Source organism: Coturnix japonica, chromosome 1, assembly GCF_054131305.1.
Source record: "Coturnix japonica strain WE chromosome 1, WE-NBRP24, whole genome shotgun sequence".
In the NCBI taxonomy this organism is placed as follows: domain Eukaryota; kingdom Metazoa; phylum Chordata; class Aves; order Galliformes; family Phasianidae; genus Coturnix; species Coturnix japonica.
In genome coordinates, this window is record NC_140663.1 from 51199462 (window position 1) to 51217877 (window position 18416).

At 45.4% G+C, this 18416-nt stretch overlaps 1 protein-coding gene across 50 annotated transcripts in view; it reads right to left on the reverse strand.

The window, feature by feature from the left end:
* Positions 1 to 18416, reverse strand: part of RBFOX2 (RNA binding fox-1 homolog 2) — a 157652-nt gene that overhangs the window by 6076 nt on the left and 133160 nt on the right. For 13 of the 50 annotated variants that reach the window (XR_014935627.1, XM_032444988.2, XM_085519057.1 and 10 more), the window contains 6 exons: positions 16826 to 16879; positions 16597 to 16689; positions 15405 to 15537; positions 9392 to 9431; positions 1585 to 1673; positions 566 to 638 (listed from right to left, as the gene is read on the reverse strand). Coding sequence is in view for 37 of the 50 variants with exons in the window: in XM_032444988.2 (XP_032300879.1) it covers positions 566 to 638; positions 1585 to 1673; positions 9392 to 9431; positions 15405 to 15537; positions 16597 to 16689; positions 16826 to 16879 (482 nt within the window). In the remaining 13 variants the exon portion in view is untranslated. Of the gene's footprint in view, positions 1 to 565; positions 639 to 1584; positions 1674 to 4264; positions 4342 to 6676; positions 6720 to 9391; positions 9432 to 15404; positions 15538 to 15950; positions 16019 to 16596; positions 16690 to 16825; positions 16880 to 18416 lie in introns of those variants that run through there. The other 37 variants (XR_014935633.1, XM_085519048.1, XM_032444984.2 and 34 more) reach the window with 16 other exon arrangements.

Sequence of the window (18416 nt, forward strand, 5' to 3'; positions counted from 1 at the left end):
CATGTGTTCTCAGCAAGCTGTGCCACTCCCATGCGATGCCAGCATACCTCATTCCTGCCCTTGCATAACCGCTGCTGGCAGGCAGGACACCTCATGCTTCTGCTAGCAGAAGAGGGAACCAAGTGGAGTAGCTCTGCTGCAAGATGTTACGAGAGCAACTTATTCCCTTACTCTACCTCGCACCAATTTCTCAAAATGCAACGGCATAGCCGTAAAGCTAATGAAAAAGGCAAGGAAGAATGTCCTGCATCTCCAGCCATTGCTGATTCTCACTCTATCCACCTCCTTGATACAGATGTACCAATGTACCTACAGCACTCTGATTCCTGATGTCACTTAACATATACAATAAGTGATAACTGGTCTCCTAAACCTGGCTCCTTTCCCTAGTGCACATTCACAGACGTACGAATGCACAACTACGAGGGAGCTGGCACTGCAGCTAGGGACCTCCTCCCTCAATGAAGAAATCTTTCAGGATGAAGTTCCAGTACCTGACACGCAGCGAGCAGCTGTCCCCCATACCGGGGTTGAGAAACAGCACAAGAAAGAAAATTGCACTTACCACAGCGCCAACTCCGTAGCTAGCGGCAGGGGCAAGGGCATGGTAAGGATCTGCTGTGTACACCCTGCCATAACTGAAGAGAGGGAGAAAACATACAAAAAAAAAGAGAAAGAGAGTCACTTTGGAGGGGCAGAGAAACAGTTGTCTGACCGCAGGCAATGGAAGAAGCAGCATGCCCTTCTACACACATGTATGCATACATGCACACACATGCACATGGGCTGCCCCTCTTGGAAGAGAGCCGACGGGCATGCCGCCATGCATGGTATGAGATGGGCGAGAGACAGGCCTGCGAGGAGGGACGTGGCAGCACCAGGAGCTCAACCTGTAGGAAAGAGGTCAGCACCTTGGATGTGGCAACTACTGCAGCCCTTGCCTCGAGTGACGTGGGACAGGAGGAGGGTGAGCTCCCGATGCCAGCTCTACTGGTACGGTACCGGCTGCTGAATGGAAAGTAGTGTGGGGTTCTCCAGAACGAGAAGGGAGCACCAACTTTAATGCTCTCATGTGTGCTAAGATTAAAACACAGCCTCACTGCACAGGAGATGAAAAATCTTAAGGCGAGCACTCTGATGATGACCATCCTTTGCATTTATACGGAGCTGCATGTTAAAGCACCCTATACCATATGAGCTGAGCAACTTTAAAGTTCCAGATGGGGAGAGAAATATACTCAGTGATGGAGCAACCTGCTCAGAGTCAGAGAGCAAGAAACCAGCAATGCACACTGGGGCTCTCAACCTTGAGCAGTGACCACACGTCCTCCCTTGCACAAGGAGTCCCCAGGCTAAGGAAGGGGCCAGGATTTGTGCCAGCTCACACACACCAGAAGGCAGCGCTGCCTGGGAGCAGAGACAAATCGTGCACTCATCCTTCACGTTGGGATGTGCATGCATGTGTGCGGGTGCAAGTAAGACAAAGAAATGGGGGAAGAAGTAGAGAAGAACTGTAATGGATCACCGCTCCTCAAGTCTCTGAGCACAGCAAGCCAGCCCCGTGGATGCCTGCCCCTTACATACCCATCGCTGTAAGCTGCTGCAGCGGCTGCAGCGGCCGTGGCTGCTGTTGCAGTAGCAGGCTGTGCATATCTGTAGGCTGCGTATCCACCCTGCAGGAGAGAAGAGAACTGACTTTACAGATACCTGTCCACCCACGCAGAGAAAAAAAAAGAATAAAAAGAAAAAGGAATCACACATCACAAGGAGAGGAAGTGTTTCAAACTGCATCAGCTCCCATGTCACGTATATTATGAGCATTGCCCATAAGCTCGTGCGTCTTCCTTTGCTCAGGACTATGAAGACTCCTCCATTACCCCGTTTAGCAGAAGGAATAAATTAAAGCAAGCTTGAGCATGGTGATATCCCTGTAGGAAACTAAATTTGGCATGTGGAAACAGAAATCCAGAAGAGAGCTGAAATACTGCATGCAACATAATTTCTATGTCCTGTTCCTCCTACACTGGGGAAATCAGAGACGGGCACTTTCTGTGAAGCATGTATTTTAGAAAGGGCATAATTCAGACCAACTCCTGCTTTTCTCCCCTATTGCTTTTGTCTCTTCTTGTTTTTTAAGCCTGGGAGACCCAAAAGGCTAGAATTTCTTTAGGTTCTGATGCATAAAAACATCAATAGCCAGGAAAGTCAAAAGGCAATCAGGAAACGATGGCCAGGGAGATAAACTTCTGGTGGTCTCAGGGGTGCCAACAAGCAAACCAGCACGAATACCCCTCCTTTAAAGTAAGAAGGAAACAGGTTGGCAGAAACTATGTCTGAACTGCCTGTACTGCTGCTGCATTTCCACCTATGCTACACATCTGTACTAAAGATCTTTAAAATGGTTACACTCAGAAGAGGCCGTTTCTGAAAATATAGCTCTAGCTGAGTATGTGAAACGCAAATTCTGACACGGAGGAAGACTTGGGAGCGTCCTGCTTAAATTCACACCAGAAGTTCTGGGGGCAGAGGAAGCCCAGGCTCACAGCCATGGCTTTGTGCACCTCGCAGCAACAAGGGACGGATCCCATCCACTTTTCAGACCAGGGCACAAGGGCTGCACATGGCAGTCAGGACCAAGCTCTGAAGCCAAGGTCAGATCTTTCTTGACTGTACAGATCTGAACATGTTTTTGTTAACTTGGGGGAGAGGAGGGAGGTGCAATGGTAAATGAACCATGGATTTGATTTGCCAGAAACACAACGAGCCGTAAATAACATCGGAAAACTCCAGATTGCTTCGGGCTTTTTCCTTTTTCTTTCTAACTGACATTTCAGAGTTTGAAGGACCAGAAGGCAGACTTATGCCCTTCACCTCCAGCACTGGCTCAAAATATCACTACCTCTATACATCATATGGTTGTATACAACTAAGAGCACTGGACATGCTTTAGAACAGGACTTGGTTTAGTGGGAATGGTGGTGATAAGTTCATGGCTAGACTTGATCTTGGAGGTCTCCTCTACCTGTAATGATTTTACATCTACACAGGCAGACAGCGAAAGGACAAGAGAGAATGGTTTTAAACTAAAAGAGGGGACATTTAAAGTAGATGTCATAAATGCATAAAGCAGATGCTGGAACTTAACATCCCTTCCATCCCACATCATGCTATGATTTCTATGATTCTACAATTTGTCTTTGCTCAGCCATGCTCCGTTTTGAGACAGATAGTTTTTGAAACAGAGGTCATGACTTTAACTTCATTTTGGTTGCCCCTGTGGAAGGGCTATTCAAAACACGGCTAGATGTGGTTTCCTACTCTGGAGGAGAGGGACTTGGTAGACCTTCAGTCTTCTTGTTAATGGAAGAGAGATTAACATGAATCTTCAGCAGTGAAGTCAATCACCAGGTTGCTCTTACCAAATTATTTCAATCTGTGCATTTCACACTGATGGTCTGTGGAGATCAGGCTCACTTCTGGCATGCGAGTATTACACCACTATTACCCTCAGCTCTAAATTAGATGAGGGAAATTAGATGAACAAAGAACAATGCAAATGAAGCCTTGACCAACCTCACCAAATTAGGACCTCCTGGTATTTCCTTAAGCTTCCAACCTCAGTGAACTCTTAGTGCAGTCTGTCACTTGGGCATGGCAGAGAAGCAAAATTTTCCTAGCACTGTCCCCTTCTCCCTCTCACCCATCAGCCACGTGTCACATCAGAAGCCATTTCGAATGTGACTGGCACACATCCTACGCATGAGAGCAAGATGCAATTTGAAACCCAGAAAGGGTTATCAAGTAATTCTCATTTAACTCATATCTCTCATAAAGGGAAATGAAACCAAACCAAACCAAAACAAGAAAAAAGAAAAGAAGGGTTGGAATCAGGTGTGGGAAGTGGGGGAGGGTTGACGTAACATTTATTAATCAAAATTAAAAACTAAGCATGCTGACATCTGGAGCTAGAACAACCAGCAAAGTCACCACGTTCAGACTCATATTGGCTAGTTCTATCCATCCCAGCATTCTCTTGGGACAGCAGATCGCCCTAGGCTCTACCACAAGCTCAGTGAAGTACACAGCCTCAAGTACTAGAGCGTGCAGCCACAACAACCTGCTATTACGGAAACAGTCAGTCACCACTGGAGTTAACATTCCAACCTCAACGACTCCCGCAGCCTCCCACCCTCCCTCCCCCAAAACTGCTCCCACCCATGCCCTGTCCCACACCACAATGTTAATAATTATAACAAGCAATAACCCATCTGTTATATCAGAGAAGGGAACAGAGACTCCACTGAGAGATTTAGAGCGGGATGTTAACATTTCTTCAGTCAACTGCACAACAAACAAAACAAAAGAAAACAAAAAAACAACAACCAAAAAAAAAAGAAACACAGGAGAAATAATTCATTGGAGAAATGAAGTTAAGGAATAGCTGACGTGTATTGCTTTTTAACCATGCGCTGATGCAAAATTGAAGCTACTGTTAATTCCAAGAAAATAAACAAAGTCACGGGATACGGGTACACACGCACAGGCAGACCTGCTCGGCTCAAAGCAGCCTGCAAATTCTACTTGTGTGTACTTCAAATAAAACCAAAAATGGGGATTATAATGGCCATGGTATGGTCCTGTCTTAGGAGCAATGAGTGCAGGCAGCTGGGGGATTTCTGACAAGGGGATGTATTCAGCACGACCAGCAGGTCCAAATACACCAAAACAGGCTGAAGGAAAGAGGAGAAAGTCACAGCAATTACTCCTTTTGATTTCATCAGCATTTTTGCCAAGCTCTACAGAGAGGAGACGCTGTGCAGGTTGCCCTTCCCAGCTGAGGCTCCTGTTCTCTGTAACCCAGGACCCACGTGTAATTCCTTCAATGCATCTGAAAGCCCTACTCAGCTTGTCCAATGCACCAGTTTTTCTCCTGCCCTTCCTGTTCTCAGACAACTTTAACTAGTGTGCAAAGCTCGGCCATAACCTCAGCTACAAGGTCCTACCATTCCTAGCAATTCATGATGCCATTCACATCAGGTACTATAGAAAGTGAAAAACATGGAAGTAGAGCATCCTCAACAAACAGGAGCAATCATGTTTACCCATGACATGAATAATAATTTCAAAAAGGCCCTTGCCAGCTGCACCGCACTCCTCCAGACTGCAACAGAAGACACTGTCAAGTGGCATGATCCCTGAAACACGGGACAGCCATGCATATTTCCACTCCATTTAGGTGAGTTGGCTTACACACCTAGGTTCAGTCTTTAAAATCACTGGCCTTGGCTTGAAGGAGATGAGTGTGTCTGAGCTCCTTGTGAAGATGCCAGGTCCAAGATTTCTGTCTATGGGACAATCTAAGGGCAGCCTTAGCATATGCATTTCTACTGGGCAATAGTTAACAATCAAAGACTGTCTAAACCAAGACTGGATCTTCCTGGTATACTCTTTTGGATTATCTGGAGCGCATGTGAGATAGATTGACACAATTTATAATGCTGCTTATTTTAACTCAAGTTCTGTTTTTGTTACTGTATTGCCAGTGTTGCTGGGGGCTATGCCCTATACCCCCTTTCTCATGAGAATGTGTAAAGAGCCTGAGCCTATAGATCTCAACTGGCAAACAACTGGACTTGTCCAGGTGTTCACAAAAGCCTGTATTTTAAATGACTCTTTGTCATGCTTTTATCCTTGGCTCATCAAGGAAGCAAAAAAAAAAAAAAAAACAACTCAAAAACCAGAAAACAAAAAACTTTTTTATCCCTTCTTTAACATCAGATGCCAGCTTTTTCAATATTGTGCTATTTCAGGGAATGAGACAAAACTTGGCAAAACAACATAGATAGAAAACTGCAATCCCAGCTAGAGCAGCATTCCAATTACTGATCATGTTAATGTAGATAAATGAGCGTGTTAAAGCTATATACTTCAGCTCAAAAGAAGTCCCATCTTCTCTTCCGCTCTTCAGGCACATGTTAGGTATTCAGTGCAATGGGACCATCATTGCAATGGGAATATGAGGAAATCCAAGCCTATGGCTTACTATGTCAGCATATTCTATGGTTATAAGCTTCCCTTTTCTTCATCCCTTACCGCCCTAGGCGCACAGAGCGTGGCTGTGCATTCTTTATGCCACTAAGAAACATTTATCTCACATCCCTGTTACACACATTTGACCACCTGCCAGGTTTAGACTGAGAGCCCAGTTTAGGGATCTTTAATTTGCTGAAGCTTGATCGGGTCTTTTCTACCCCAAAACTGCCCTAGAGCAGAAGTTAGAAGCAGAATGCGCTGGAACTGTTTCCAGTGTTTCTGTATTAGAAGGGTGGCATACGTGCACCAGGAATGAGCATGAATGAATTAAAAGAGGTGACAGGACAACAGTGTCCATTGCAGCCAGCAGGTGCTTCTACATGGTAATGGGACAAGCATGACCTTGTTAACTCTTCCACTGAATTTACATAAATACATTTTTTGGATGAAATGCCACTCGGTGTGAAATCTGGACACATGCCACCCTGCTACAGCGGGGGCTTGGCTCACACGGGAGTCTGCGCTGCCCTAAAAAAGCCTCTGTTCCCATCTCTAATGTGGTGCTGGAATGGTTAGTATAATTCAGTTTTTTCCACTGCAATCCACAATCTGATTGGTTGGCAGGTCACACTGGCACTCCTACCTGAGGTATTTTAGCGCTAATGATTGGTTCCTGTAAGACTATTCTATAACAGAACACAGGAAGAGCAGTTCAAAAAAACACAGCTGTGGAAAGAAACAATCATACAAACAGCCCGCAGTGGGGCTCACCAGCCTTTTCTTTCCAGTGGATGCAAGCACGCTTTTCACAGGCAGGAGCGGTCTTCGCAACGTGGGGTGGTTTGTGTTTGTTTTGTTTTGTTTTCCTCTTATCCTCCACCCCAGATTAACCCCATTGAAAAATAATCTTTCTTAGGATCCGAAATGAAGCCCTCTGCATCCTGGGGCTACTTGGTTTATGAATTCAGGTGTCTTGCCAGAGTGGGACGCATCCAACAAGAGATGGAGTGCCCTCATCAGAGAAGACATGGCTAGCAGGCTGGTTGCCCCAGGAGAAAAAGGAGGAGTGAGGAAGAGGAGAAGGAGGAAAATGAGAAGTTGGTATACAGCAGTTATGTGGAAAAAGCAGCTTGAGTTTGGGACACTACTCCATTGTCTCACCTACCGCTAACCCCTCCTTCCTACCTAGCTCAGGGTCTCTGCCACCTTGCCTTGACTCAGAAGGGAGCCGCAGTTCAGCTTTCTCTCTAATCCGACCAGAAAGGACTAAGACTAATCAAAGAACCCTCTTGCTTTCCCCTCTATGATCTACACAATCCTTTCATGGCAACCAGAAGGATGTAAGCACTGCAGGGAACAGCACTGTACATCAGCGAGGCGCAGGTATGCTGCATCCCTTCTGCATGTGCCAATTAGCAAATTGCTTGGAACAGCAACTTTGTATTAGGACAGTGTTTTCTCCTGAGCTCTGTTACAGGGTGCCAGACAGCAGTAACACAGGATAACAGACCATCATCTCCCTTGATGAGTGTCCCATTCTGCTGTCCTGCTTTCTCGCAGTGAGACCTAAGCAACTGAAAGCAAAGTCACCAGAAGTTCACCTCCCACTTCTAACCTGACCTGGAGGCCGTTAAATATTACATGATGCCACTGCACTTCAACACCAAGTGATGATGGATTCTTCACTGCTGAAGTAACTGTCCCTAAAACGTGCTCGATAATTATCTATCCCCCACCAGCAATGGAAGCTCTGAAGGAGTCTTCTGAAAAGAAACGGGGAGTAACCTTGGCCAGTCTTCCCTTTCAACATGACAATGTCTTACACATACTTTGAGGGAAGAGGCACTAAGCAGAAGGTATTGCTCTTGTGTTTGCTTGCTGTAGCAAAGCCAGTGGTCTGTAAAGCAGACATTTTAGGATTGAGGTGGGAAAACCCAGAACTCTTGTGTCAAGGACTACCATCTTATAAAGTAACACCGGACTAGGCAGATCAGTTTTTAGAGGGATGTGCACATACTACTTTATGTAAGCATGAAGAAGCACACCCAAAATCTCCGTGCTTACAGAGCATGTCTTCTGACTGCTGTAACGGTGTTGGGAGAAGTGCCTCTATGAGACCTGACCCTCCAATATAAGCCAACAAAATCCAAAAGCTAATTCCGTCCATTATCTTCAGTCTAGCCCCCAGGGTCCTCTTCATAAATGTCAGGAGTAGCATCATCAAAGGAGCAGGGATGTGAAATCCATGCTGACACTCATGCCACTACCAATACAAAGCTTCCCCAGCTCTGAAGAGCTATTACCTACGAATGCCACACAAGAGAACTTTGCCAGAGCTAGACAGGCCACAAGTAGCAATGGCAGCGGTAGGCCTGAACATTTTAGCTTTGAAGGGCATACTCCTAGCAGAGCCATTCTACAACAGCTCTCCACTTAAGAGAGGAAATGGCTTTCCTTTCTGGCCAGGGTCCCTAGACCCACAACGGCCACAACCCAGCTGCTTACAGAGATACTTTAGAGATGTGCAATACCGACTGGCTAGGTAGGACACAGACAATGACAGGACAACATCTCCCATGGTACCAGAGCTAACAGCCAACCAGGAGGAGGCTGCTGGCTTTTCTAACCGAACATCTCCACCTATCTGTACTTTACAATTCCCCAAAGAGGTAAGAGGATCTAGCCCATTTAGGTACCACTTTGACTAGCAAATGGAGGTGTCGGTTTTCACTCTAGCATCTCAGCCTCCATTTTTCATCAGTCCCAGTGTCTTCCCCAAAGGGACAAGCTCCACATCCCAGTGGCACACGAACATTTTTAAACATCCAGTTTGCTCCGTTTAGTGTGGGCTGCACAAATCAAACCTGAAAGGGTCCCAAGAGTGGAGAGAAAGGGGAGGGTGAAGGGGGGGAGAAGGAAAGGAAAGGTCTGAGGCTAAACCAGTCCTGTTATTTTTATATCCAAATTATGTAAATGAGAGAAGTGTTGAGAGAAATTTTAATTTGCTAATCATCTCTCAGGTTGATTAGTAGCAGTGTGCATATGTGAGGGAGAGGACACCCAGTAAACTGGCCCTGGCAATGATCAGGAAACCCAAAGGCTTAGGTCTTGCACCCAGGGGCAAGCGCAGTGACAGAGAAGCATGCTTGCATTCCTAAATATATAAATATATATCCACAAGGAAGAAGAAAATTAAAGTAAATGATATTTAAAAAACAAACAAACCAAATCAAACAAACAAACAAAAAAAAAAAAAAAGAAAAATAATAATAATAATAAAAAAAAAGAAAGAACAACAAAAAAAAAAGGCTGGCTTGTCAGGGGTTGGGGATGAGAAGGCTCCGGTGTGTGTACTTACATAGAGGTCAGCACCGTAAAATCCGTCCTGGTAAACCACACTGCAGAAAATCCACACAAAAACAAAAAACAAAACAAAAAAACAAAAAACAAAAGAACAGAAAACACATTCCGGTTATTGAGGACGGCAGCATGCACATGCATTTTACACAGGCAGGTGATGTATGAATCCATAACCTGGGCTTTTGGCAGGAGCAAATCAGCGAGAGGATGTGTGCGCACGCACGCTAGACGGCTCCAAGTCATCTTCCATGGCATGCAAAGGGGAAAGGGGCGGGCAGAGGGGGAGACAGTATGTAAAGGAGAGAGGGAGGGGAACAACCATCTTGTACAATAAAAATAGACTCAAAAAGATCTGATGTCCTGAAGAAGAGAAACAAGGGTTTAGAAACCTCCGCTCTGGTTATTCTCCTGGAGTTGTTTAAGTTCCCCCCTACACACATGGAAACATTGGCTTCGTGAAATGGGCTTGGAAATCGAGAGGCCCCTCAGAAGGCATCCCACAGGGGCTGGAATCACCTATGTCAGAAGCACGTTTCAGAGAGTTGTGTACGATTACGTATTTCGAGTTTCACAGGGCTGCTTGGCTTTGTTTCTGACATCCATACATCACCTGCTTTTACCCTGCACATTAGACATGCGATAAGATTTGGCTGATCACACAAGCATGCAAAGTATTATTATTCAGCATCTTAAAGAACCAATGCAACACCTCGGGAAAACAAGTCAATCAATTCTGATCAAAGTAAACACAGAGAAATGTAATTAAAAAGAAAAAACCAAAAATACCCACAATGCATTGCTTTCACAAGCAGAGATAATGAGCTAAAAAGGTTAGGTGACTGGTCCAAGGTCCGAGAATTGAAAGGTGCAGTGGGAGTCCCTGGTAGTAATGACATGTTCCATAGCAGAGAGGAGCAACTGGAAGTGTTTCCATGGGATGATACTTTTTCTGTTTTAAGCCATCGGTTTCTTTCTCTCAGAACTTCAAGCAGGAAAAATAGTTAAACTGGAGCCTGGGGTTCCCAAAGAGCCAGTCTTGCCAGAGCATTTGCTAACGTAGGACTACGCAGCTTGCTTTGGGGACAGGGGTTGGGGAAGGATGAGGAAGGAAGAGAGGGTATGCCCCCCACCCGTGTGCCTTCAGCCTGTCCTTTGTACTGAGGAATCTCCTCCTGCTTTGTCCTCTGGACAGCTCTGCACAACCTCACTCAAGGCTTTAAAGAAGCATTAGAGCCCCATCATGCTGATGATATTCACAGACCTAATGCGCATGACTTACCAGTAGCATTAAGGAAAAAGGAGGCATGAAACGCCAGCTTTTCTATTAATTACTACTATTTTTTAACTCATCGGATGGAATGTGAAATGCTACAAAGAGCCTGCCACCCTCAGACACCCACCTACTGTAAGGCACGCACACACAAGAAAGCCCAGCATATCTTGCCAAAATTCTGCATGCTATTACTAAAAATAAAAATAAAATAAAATAAAATCTGTTGCAGTGTTAGCTACTGCTTGAATAATTTAGTCTTGCTGACTTCCCCAGGAAAAGTACACTGCGATCCCACTGGACAAAGCTACTACGGTCTCCAAGAGGGCTGGGAGCAGATACAAAGATAGAGACCCTTGTTAGAGGAAGAGGGGAGCCACTTCAGCAGAGAGAAGCAGGCCATAAGATCACGTTTGTTGAAGCTAATTTCTTTTTTACAATCACATAACAAAGAAGTGGGCTCCTGGGGCAGTGACTTACATTGCTGGGTTCTCTATCTAGGATCAGGAGTGTTTTAGCAGTGATACTCCACCTGCTCCTGCAGGAAAGGCAAACGCATGACAGAGGAAGTGACTGTTGGTTTATGAACACGTTAGCAGTTTCAACAGTTATTCCGAACACAATCAGTTGGATTAAATAAAAGCATTACCACATTGGATCAGGGCACTGTTCATGTAACTTAGTATTCTGTCAGCAAGAGATGCTAGCGCCAGCTCTCCAGAGAAAACTGCAAAAAACCACTGTAACATGTAAGAGAAAGGCTTCCCAAGCCCAAGCAACAGAGCACACGTGCATCCTGTCTCTCCTTCGGTGAGGACCTGACACCAACTGCTGAAATTTAGCAGGGTTTATTTATGTACTAAAATAGCCGTATTTCTGATTCTCAATGCTAGCGAAAACTTCACTTGAGAACCACAGAGGCTATTCTTAACATGAGCCAGCAGTGCGCTCTGGAAGCCCGGAAAGCAAATGGGATCCTGGGCTCCATCAGGAGAGGGGTGGTCAGCAGGGATAGGGAGGTGATCGTCCCTCTCTACTCTGCTCTTGTGAGGCCCCATCTGGAGTACTGTGTCCAGGTGTGGAGCCCTCAGTACAAAAAAGATATGGAGATTTTGGAAAGGGTCCAGAGGAGGGCCACAAAGATGATCAGGGGGCTGGAGCACCTCCCCTATGAGGACAGGCTGAGGGAGTTGGGTTTGTTCAGCCTGGAGAAGAGAAGGTTGCGGGGTGACCTCATTGCAGCCTTTCAGTACCTGAAGGGAACTTACACCCAGGAGGGGAGTAAACTCTTCAAAAGGGCTGACAATAGCAGGACTAGGGGAAATGGTTTTAAGTTGAAGGAGGGAAGATTTCGGTTGGATGTTAGGGGAAAGTTCTTTACTAGAAGGGTGGTTAGGTCCTGGAACAGGCTGCCCAGTGAGGTTGTGGATGCCCTGTCCTTGGAGGTGTTCAAGGCCAGGTTGGACGGGGCCCTGGGCAACCTGATCTAGTAAAGGTGTATGTTTGGTGGCCCTGCTAGGCAGGGGGGTTGGAACTACACGATCCTTGAGGTCCCTTCCAACCCGGGTAATTCTGTGATTCTGTGATTCTGGTTATGTAGACTGACCAGAAGCATAAAACAGCCCCATCACATCTCAGTGGCATCCGTGAAAAGCCCACTAGCTGAGCTAAAACACATCTACAAGAGTAAGACGTATGCAGATTTTGTATAGCAGCCGTTCTATCACTGAGTTGCACCAACAGTTGATCATGTTGCAAAAGGAATCCAACCCAACCAAAATAAAACAAACAAATCCCACGAAGATCCCCCTGCCTTATGTCTAGTCTGACTTTTATCTACGTTTGGTTTCGACTCAGAGAATCTTCTATATGTTTACGCTCCTAAACTAAATTACACTTCACCATGACAAGCCTGCTCTTCGTATCTGCACTTAACGACCATGAACAAGCCAATGCCTAAACCTGCAGTTTGAGAAATAAAATTGACCACGCTTGTTTCATTTTCAGAATTTTAGAGAAGGCAAGGGTGGTTGTTTTTTTCAGGCTTCAATTTAATTCTTACAGCTTTTGGTCTGAAGTGCAATTTGTCAGCTTTCGTTTAGAAAGCGTGGCCACCACAAATCAGGGCAATACTCCAGCACTGCCTCGAATCACACTACAGAACAGAGGTTACTGTGTCTCCACACTTGTACTGAATGCTGCCTCAGTTATACCTTGAGGGCTGCATTGGTGTTCTGAGGTCAGGCTCTGGTGATTATCCACCAGCTTCTTCACTGCTCTGAGCCATTGCTTCCTATCATCTGAATAACCCTTCCTGAGTAAACATTCATGTCCGCACATATGTTTAAGTACATTTTACATATGCATTAGTAGATCTGAGCTTCGGATCTAGCCTTATATCTTGAAATTTATTTATTTAAGAACGATACGATTTCTTACACCTTCCTCTGGAGAATCCAGCACTACAGACAGTCAAAAATTACAACAACCTGAACAGTGCTCAGGTCTGATCCAGTATAGCAATTCCAACAAGCTTGTATCACTCTTCAATGTTCTATTTATTTATTTATTTTTTATAATGCTGCTGAGCTCACAAATTCAGTTACACCATTGAGTTTTAAAGCAACTTAAACAGCACTAAGTTTTGTGAAAGGTCATTTCCCTCTACCATGTTGGAGTAAACCCACAGCTCACTTTACTGCCTTCTTCCACAAAACTCACTATGTTTCCATCATTTGTGCGCTGCTGATTGACCTTCAGGCATCTGCTCTGACTTAGTGGGGATCAGCAGCGCCTACAGTTGTTGCTGTCTTACAGGTTACTGCAACATGGATCTGAACAGCACAATGTACATTATTCCATAAGGAATCAAATTCCCTCTACAGATTATTATGTGGAGATTCAGCTTATGACAATGGTAAGCACCAGAAACAGTTAATTACATCCCAGTGCCTGGGAGGATGGGAGGTTCTGGGCCACTTCTGAAGGCAACTCATGTTCTGCTATCCTGTAAATGTTTACTGGATAGAATGCTGCCCATGAAGACATGAAATTGGTCAGCAAGGTCAAACAAAACCGACTTAATGTAAATAAATGCAGCCACAAGACTGTATTAGGAAAGGATAATCATTGGAGCCTGGCCCATATTCCAAATTAAATACATGCTTTACAGGGGACTCAGGCTGGATTTATATGGAAGACAGAGCTTGAGTCTCTCCTAGTGACAGCCTCTCGCCAGGAATGCTCCAGCCGTTACTCCCAGGGATGAAGCACACAACCTCCCCAGTGCAGGTACTACACATTCTCCTAGATGGTACCTCAACTTTGCTTCTCTGTTTCGCTGTGGAGCTCTTCCTAATTTAGCAGGGCTGGGTCATTTCCAGAGCAACAGCCTGACAAGTTGCAGGTCAGAGGATTAAGTTAGAGGATGTCACATATGAACTATAGGAGGTGGCAAAAAAGATGGATCTAAAAGCTCAAAACACCACTCCCCATTCAAAAGCCTACATGTTCTGAGGAGGTTTCAATTGAAGTGTTTGAGTAAATTAAATATAAACGTTGCTAGATTTCTCTGAGAGTAAAGCTAGACCACTGCACCACCACTGCAGCTTGCTACCTTCAACTTTAATTATAAGACAGGACACCAATAAGGAAGGGCCACAGAAGCTCTTCCCACTTCATGTGCTACAGAACATATTACAAGCTTATCTATATGAGGCCAGCTCCTTACGTTATGTGTGTAGCTTCCTCCTCCCTTCTAATAAAAAGATTTACAGCTTAATTTCTGCCCTTTTGAAGCTAGTCTGAGGGGAAAAAAAAAAAAGAAAGAAATAAAAAGATCAGCCCATTCTCTGTGTTGAAGGATTTGCTCCTATTCCTTTCTGAGAGACCTATCTGAAAATATGGCCAATAAAATTCTAGAGAGACAATACGAACAAAGCACCCTCAAAACCAGAAACAATAAAAGGACAGCTCGGAAGGGATCTGTGATCTCTGTCATTCTATCACACTTAACCAACCAAACAAAACACACGTACCAACCCGGTTCCTTCTACTTCTGAACAGCAGAATGTTGTTTTGTAACAGAAATCTCTTCCACTGCATTACTAGTGTAAAGTCAGAGGACAGAGAAGTGTGCTGAGACTGCAAATTCAGCATTGCTTCATACAACAATCAGAAGAATGCTGTACTTTGGTATCCCAAACACTCCCAACTTCAAATTAATGGACTTGATTCATCTTTGTTTTAAACCTTTTTAAACCGTCTCCAACAAAGAAAGCAAATCCATTGTGGGTAGCTGGCTCTTCTGTGTCCTACTGCCAGATGGTGAGGCATGAAGGTAAGAGATAATATTCCTCATTCCTGGGCAAGAAAACCACAATACGAGTGCAGAGAGTTGTAACTTTTTAGGACATCTTAGACCCCTCTTTGCGTCCTTCTCAGTAGTGCTGCAATGTATTGGGTCAATGGATGACAAATACCAGAAGATGAATTGAGAAATTCTGAGAAGGAGTACATCAGCACTTCAGGCTGTTGCAAGTACTGAACATTCTCTCAGGCATGAACTTAATGTAGCAAAATTTAGGACTGCCCCCATTGGATGCCATCGTATGCAGAACACTCTGGCGCTAAGCAAATAGCCTGACTCTCACCATCCAACAATTTTAGTTACGTTTTTGTTAGCCAATCCATTATTTGACATGGTTGTGCAGAGCACTCTGCTCTTGCGACCAATGCTTACCCTGGGTAGGCAGGGATGGCTGTAGGAGGTACTGCCCGGACTGCCCCATAAACCGTCCTTCCTCGGCCCCTCAGGTGGGCTCCCCGAAACGCGGCTGCTGTAGTGGCTGCAGTTGGATAGGGGAAGCCTGGAACTGTAAAGACAGACAAGAGAGAAGGTGAAAAGGATCCCAGCTCCTGCCCAGGGAACAACCGCCTGCTTCAAACAAAGTGACACAAGAGCTCCGCAGCGGTGGGATGTTTTGCATCAATCCTGCGGAGGGGCATGCTTCTAACCCAGCAAGCATCGTATACATACGTCCTGCTACACCATGGCCTTTCAGGGAGGAGGGGTTGCAGAGAGGTTTGGCATGCAAGAGGTTAATGCATTGGCATGCCTCACCCACCACAAACAGGGTCCAAATCCCCCCCTCTGACACCGCCATGCAGTCTGGTTAGAGTCCGAGAAGCGCAGAGAGTTACTATCAATATAGCAGGCGGCTCTTCCAAAACTGCAGAGGCTCTTTAAAATAATTTGTCAAGAGGCCCTTAAAGTCAATCAACTTACATCAGTCTCTTCCCTCCTTTCCCCTCCCACTCTTTGCCACCCAATCCTCTGTATGTTCATTTTAAAGCCTGAAAGACAAGATAGCCCATATAACAGCAGCAGAAACTTCCCATAAAGTGCCAGCTTACTGAGAGCCCCTCTTCATTTAATGTTATTGTACTTGATGCTGGCTCACCGTGGAGTGACGTGAAGCCCTAGAGGCATCTGCAGACACGTCATGAGTAGGTACCAAGAGGGACAAGTGGAGAGGCATGAACCCAACCTGGTGTGCACCCAGGTGCACACCAAGGCGCCCTGTGCACTCACAGCTGGACAGCTTGTCTAATATGTACTTTAGGAACTGTCCGTTTGGTTTCTTTGATTCCCAAGGGGCGGAGGGAAATAAAGGGAATGGCCTATTCCTTGCACACACCCTCCCCTTGGTCTGCAGCCTCCTTGTCACATAGATGAACCCATTCATAGTACAGAAAAACTGCAGATGAACGGGTTACAGCCACTGCGCAGCATACTTGGGCTATAGGTAAACTCATTCCCGACAAGACCCATCCTTTCAAGTATATATCGTACAGACCGGAGAAAAGAAGGGAAACAGGTCATAGTTAACTCAAGCACAGTAACAAGAGAGGGGCCAATGGGGGCTACTTACTGATTAAAGGAATGTAAGTGTTAATACCCCCCCTTCCTGACAGGGGCACTGCGGCGTCATTGCCCAGCGAGACATCTGCTTGAAAGCTGGACGCTAATTTAATTTTAAAAAGAATGAAAAAAACAAAAACAAAAACGTAAAAAGGTTATAAAGAAACAGCAAATTGAGAACATAAACAAACACCACTGCAGTTAAATGGCAGAAGTGGAAGTGTCTGCTGAAGCTCTACCTGCATATAACTCAGGGCCGTACACCGCTCCAACCACAGGACTCAACTTCCAACCTGAAACAACAAAGACTGCAGTGAATGCCAGAATCTACACCAAGAGAAGGAGCAGGCAGCGTGGGTACAGGGAACGGATCTTGTGCATGCGCCCCAGCTTCACATGCAGCAGCTCTTTCGAATTTCTGCTTCACCACAATCCCCCTTGGTGTAGATGGAGGCCAACTGCTTTTTTCTAACATCGAGGTCTAGGTGTAGGTTGCTGTACTGAAGGGAACAGCCAAACGCCAGCTGACCTGCAGGAGGGCACTGAGGGAATTGCCAACTGCCTCAGACACGTACTTGCCGCGAGCACCGCACAGACCTACATTCCCTGTGTGAACCGTGCTGTCAGCTCCTCCACGCATTCACGTGGATCCAAAAACCTCTCCGAAGCCACAGGGAAGTCAATTTACACCTTTAAATTCTCAAATCACCTCTCTGTCATATTTGCTAGAGATCTAAAAAGCATCAGTGATTGAGATTTCCTCACTAACTGGATTGCACGACTGCACTGCAAAAAAAGCAATTCACTCTCCTCATCTCACATTTGCTCCACTCCGTGTTATTTTAGAGTTTCCTATCATCTTTACGCTCCTTTTCAGATGAAAGCCTTCCCAGAGAACTGGTTTTAATATCATCTGGATAACTGGCAAGAACTGAAGTCATCAACACAAAACACACAGGAGAATAATGCTTAAAGGAGCCACCACTGGCCTGCCACTGTGGAAGGGGAGTGAGGAAGAGCACGTTCCCCTGTCAGATCTAGAAACCCGTCTGCCATCCCCACCAGCTTCCTCTTTGGGCACACAAAGATGGGTGTAGAACTAACAACATGATCTGGGCTGGCATGGAAAGAGGAGGGAAGACTGTATCTGCTCAGCTAGCAATCACACAACTATTTCTATTGAAAGAGATTCCAACCTCTCCTCTATCTAGCTTTAGGAGTCCTGATACACACACTGCACTTTCACCACTCCTACTCAGCCTAGAAACCTCATGAGGTGCAGCCCATCAACACCACTCCCCCATCTGAACCAGTGAGATGCAATGCATGCTTCCTCTGTGAGTGTGGGAAAGCTGTCCTGCACTGCACACCTTGCTGGCAAACACTAATGCAAGTGATGACAATAACTGGACTGGGATCAGCCCTGTGACACTGAAACAATTGTACCACCACTTGCTAGCATGCCTTATGCTTGGCCTAATACCGAGTCCCTTGCACAGTTTTAAAGCAAACACCGCTGGCTGCTAAGGCACAATATTCCTGTTACCACGTTTCCCAAGTCCTAAGACCAGGTTTTGATACCAAACAGTCATACACAATTTCTGTCCTTCCTCTCATGCGCATGTAACATGGTTGTACTGCCTTTCACTATAAGATTTCCTAATTCCTTTCAAATACTAAAAGCCAGAATCCCAACCTTTCTGCCTGTCCCTGCTTCCCCAGTTCTACAACCAAAAAAAACCACCAACTATATGATCTGCAAGGAGCCACACAACAACTCAGCAGCAGAACCACAAAAAAAATCTTTATTTTCTTGTTTCTGAATCTTAG